The sequence below is a fragment of the Juglans regia genome, chromosome 8, assembly GCF_001411555.2.
Source record: "Juglans regia cultivar Chandler chromosome 8, Walnut 2.0, whole genome shotgun sequence".
Lineage (NCBI taxonomy): Eukaryota > Viridiplantae > Streptophyta > Magnoliopsida > Fagales > Juglandaceae > Juglans > Juglans regia.
In genome coordinates this window covers 27412968-27417840 of record NC_049908.1, presented here as the reverse complement: position 1 = coordinate 27417840, position 4873 = coordinate 27412968, and the positions used below count along the sequence as shown (strand labels likewise).

Here is a 4873-nt window from a genome sequence, read left to right as displayed (position 1 = left end):
TATTGATGGCTAAGAAAATCCAATAAACAAATTCTTCACGCAATTGAATTGCGTGATGAATGGTAGATTCCAAAAATAAATACATTATTCTATAATTTAATTGATAGCATACTCCACATGCAACACCTTATAATAAAATCACTCCTCGCCGCCTTGCGTGCCACGATGAACAGGACCCTCCATATATATATAGATAATGTTCCTGTAACAGAAATTGAAAATAATATATATATATATATTTATATATATTGAAGCCTGCTTAGAAAAGAGAATATTAATGATATATATAAATAATCATAATTTATAAGTTTTACACAATTTTTATAAAAAAGTAGACTTTACTTTAAAAAAAATACTCAATTTTTTTTTTTTTTATAATGGAATTAACATTTTTATAAAATAAATTTATACATTTAAAAGTACATGTCCATAACATCAACATTAAGCCAGCGAGAGTCAACGTAAACTTGCACCATCAAGAAAGGCCATATATAATTGAGGTTTTGAGCTGTACTTTGACTACATGATCATGACATGATGTCCATAATCAGAAAATCTTCCATGCATGAAGTTTGGTATATAAAGAGTTAAGATTTCAATCGACTTCTTTCTTGTCTAAATAATGACGTTATAAATGAAAAAGACACGTACGTCAACAATCTGAAATTAAGTCTCCATTGAGTTCGAAAAATCAACACTGGCGTACAATAATATAAAAACAGTGATTTCCGGTGATCATGGTTTCTCACCCATAGACTTTGTCTGAGGAATGGTCTTGCAAACGTTCGTTTTAGTTTATTAACAAGTGGGCTGGGAAAACAAATGGCGAACATTTGCATTGATCTTCTCCTATATGTATGCATCTATCAGTACCGTAGATAAAGACTCAGAAAGTAGAAAGATGATCTCGACTACATAACCCTCTTGCATTCTCATCATGGATATCTCCATTTTCTTCCTTCTTCTTTTGCTCATCCAAACTCCTCCCCTATCTTCATCATCAGAAAAATCTGACGTTCTCAGAGGTTCATCTTTATCTGTTGAGAACCCAAGCGACAAACTGGTTTCTCTCAATGGTGATTTCTCTGCGGGATTTTTCCCGGTCGGTGAAAATGCTTTCTGCTTTGCCATATGGTTGACAAGGTCCTCAGCTCCGACCGTTGTTTGGATGGCAAACCGAGATGATCCGGTTGATGGAACAGGTTCACAGCTTTCGCTTTCGAAAGATGGCAAGCTTCGCCTAACAAACTCTGTCGGTATAACCGTCTGGGCCACCAGAACAGCAGCCTCGACCCCTTTAGAGTCCTCGAAATTGCAACTACAGCTCCAAAACACCGGAAATCTTGTTCTAAATCATTCTCAGAGTGGTGTCATCTGGCAGAGCTTTGATTCACCAACAGATACCCTTCTTCCACAACAAACACTAACCAGGATTTCAACCCTTGTATCAAAATCAAGCAAAGTTGACTATTCTTCTGGCTACTATAAGCTATTTTTTGACAACGATAATGTGCTTCGACTGTTATACCAAGGTCCTGTTGTATCCAGTCCCTACTGGCCCGACCCATGGCTTAGTGATCCTGGACAAGCCGGAAGATCTATGTACAACTCTAGTAGAGCTGCAGTACTGAACGAGTCGGGCTATTTCTGGTCATCTGATCATTTGGTGATCCTAGCTACAGATTTTGGTGTGAAAACTCACAGAAGATTAACTCTTGATCGTGATGGTAACCTTCGATTGTACAGCCTGGAAGCAATGAATGAAGGGTGGGATTGGGTTGTTACATGGCAAGCGGTGTCGGATCCGTGCACGATTCATGGCATATGTGGGCCCAATAGTGTTTGTAGTTATGATCATGCTTCCGGCAGGAGATGCTCTTGCTTGCAGGGATTCAAGATCAAAGATCCAACTGATTGGTCTTTTGGGTGTGAAGCAGTCTTCAATCTCCCTTGCAATCAGAGTCATGAAAAGCTCTCTAGTTTTGTCCAACTTTCTCATGTTGAGTTCTATGGCTATGATATAGAGTTCCAGCCTAATGTGACCTTACAACAGTGTAAAAACGAATGCCTGAAGACGTGTGGTTGCAAAGGTTTCCAATTTAAATTTAGCGCAGCCGAGTACGCTGGCTATTTATGTTACCCCAAGTATGAGTTACTCAATGGACAACTTACACCAAATTTTGAGGGAGACTTTTATTTAAAAGTACCCAAAGCTGGTTTTGTCTATAACAAGACGCTGGGTGCCTCCGAACCAAGGTTGAATTGCATAGGCGAACTTAGCAGGCAAGTTAGAGGAACGTATGAAAATAAGACAGTGAAGCTTTTGCTTTGGTTTGCTACTGCAGTGGGATGCCTAGAGGTAACCTGCATTGTCCTGGTGTTCTTTTTCTTGTTCATGAGCGGTAAGAATTCCGACCCAGTTGCAGAAGGATACCTCCTGATGTCTAGATTCAAGCGATTCAAGTTTTCTGAGCTGAAAAAGGCCACACGGGGATTCGTTGAAGTGATTGGACGAGGAGGGGGAGGGGTAGTTTACAAAGGTTTACTGCCCGACAAGCGAGTTGCAGCAATCAAAAGACTCGACGACGCTAACCAAGGAGAAGCCGAATTCCTAGCAGAAGTAAACACCATTGGGAGGCTTAACCACATGAACTTGATAGACATCTGGGGCTACTGCGCAGAGGGAAATCATAGGCTTCTGGTGTACGAGTACATGGAGCATGGATCCTTAGCAGAAAAACTTACTTCTAACGAACTTGATTGGAAAAAGAGGTTTGATATTGCAGTGGGCACAGCGAAAGGCCTAGCTTATTTGCATGAAGAGTGCCTAGAGTGGGTTTTACATTGTGATGTAAAGCCTCATAACATCCTCTTGGACTCCAACTATCAACCAAAGGTAGCAGATTTTGGTCTGTCTAAACTACTGAATAGAAGTGAGCATGATCATTCAAGCTTCTCAAAGATGAGAGGAACTAGAGGTTATATGGCTCCTGAATGGGTTTATAATCTTCCTATCACCTCTAAAGTTGATGTCTATAGCTATGGGATTGTGGTGCTGGAAATGGTTACTGGAAAGAGCCCCACAGGTACGCAGCATAGCTCTGGTGGCGGAGGGGCGAAAGAGCATACTAGATTGGACACGCTGGTGAGGGAGAAGATCATGCATGCTGATGGTGAAGCTTCAAGGGAGTCGTGGAATATTGAGGAGATTGTAGATCCAAGCATGGCCGGCAGATATGACTCGGCTAAGATGGAACTTCTGCTCAAGGTGGCTTTGAAATGCGTTGCAGAAGACAAGGATGATAGGCCCACCATGACCCAGGTTGTGGAGATGCTTTGCTGCAAAGACTAGGTCAACTGATATATCTAATTAAGTTAATTGTAAGAAGAATAATTTCTAATTAAGTTAATTGTAAGAAGAATAATTTATAATGCTATTTTTTTTATTTTTTATAATACATCGTGTGTGATACATCATATAATATGGATAAAAGTAGGTGGTATATGGAATCCCACATTGTTTGAGAATGAGAAGTTTTTGCTCTTTATAAGATTCCAATGAAGCTCCAATTGTATCATTGACTAATCCTTTTGAAGTATGAGCTATGTGGTTTGGGCCTTCCATTGGGGTGTTACAAATGGTATCTGAGCGTATCCCAACCAGAAATGTGAGACTTGAGCCGTGTCACCTATAATGGACAGGCCCGACGAATACGTCGAGAATTTAAGGGGGGTAAATTGTGATACTCCATATGGAATCCCACATTGTTTGAGAATGAGAAGTTCTTGCTCTTTATAAGGTTTCAATGGACTCTAATTATATCATTGACCAGTCCTTTTACAGTATAAGTCATGTGGTTTGGACCTTCTATTAGAATGTTATATCGAGACCCCAATAATGTAACTAATTAATTTGAACTTTTTTTTATACAGATTGGTTACAACTCTTTAACACGTTTTGATATTATTATAATTATTTTATTTCGAAAAGTTTGAATGGTTATATATATATATGAAAGGTTTTGTTATTCATCAGCTACTATTTATTTCTATATCTCACATTAGACAGTTTATATATATATATATATATATATATAGGATCACTACAAAAAATTAGGCTTTTTCTAGCGATTTTAAGATCGTCGCAAAAAAAAAAAAAATCGCCGCAAAAAGTTCTTATTTGCGGCGATTTTTAAATCGCCGATGAATTTCAACACAAAGATGACGAATGCCGAAGTAACTGTAGCGACTTTTTATTTCCGGCAAATTTTTAATCGCCGTAATAGATAATTTTTCCAGCAAACAATGTAAAAGTCATTTTCTTATTGCGGCGAATCAGTAACGTCAGAAAAACTAATAAAATTAAATCCCGCGCATTTTCCCCTCATTCCTCTAATTCCCTCTTGCCGTCTCCTCCCCGCTCCCGTCTCTTCCCAATCCCTCTTCTCCCCCAAACCCCACTTTTCATGCCTCCATGTAACAGTCACTGCAAGCCGCCGTCAACCCACCCTCACCGTCCACCTCCATCGTCGCCGGCCAACCCAGAAGCAGAGGGATAATACTGGCGAACATCCAGTGATTTAAAAATCGCTGGAAAAAGTCAATGGCGGCGATTTTATTAGTTTTGCCAACGAACTTGAATCGTCGGTAAAGGTGATTTCCCTTGCAGTGGATGTGAGATATTTTTCATAGGATAGTGAATAATGACTGATGAAAAAAATTATTTTTATATGAAATATTTCTATCAAAAGAACGCTCTTCTTGTATATATATTTTCTATTGGCATAGGGCCTGTCCATATTTATTTAGGGTGAAGTTAGTGGGTTCAATTATATATGTGGATAAGTTAGAGCATGTCCATTCAAGGGGTGGT

At 39.2% G+C, this 4873-nt stretch overlaps 1 protein-coding gene across 1 annotated transcript; it reads left to right on the top strand.

Annotated features, from left to right (window-relative positions):
- The first annotated feature begins 711 nt into the window (after window positions 1-711).
- On the top strand, window positions 712-3488 carry LOC109008580 (putative receptor protein kinase ZmPK1). The gene has a single exon (XM_018988736.2). It carries the CDS (start codon window positions 938-940, stop codon window positions 3350-3352), a length of 2415 nt encoding a protein of 804 aa, XP_018844281.1. The 5' UTR covers window positions 712-937; the 3' UTR covers window positions 3353-3488.
- The last annotated feature ends 1385 nt before the right edge of the window (window positions 3489-4873 follow it).

Coding starts and splice junctions, on each gene's coding strand:
- LOC109008580 (XM_018988736.2), top strand. CDS start 938: ATGGATATCTCCATTTTCTTCCTTCTTCTTTTGCTCATCCAAACTCCT.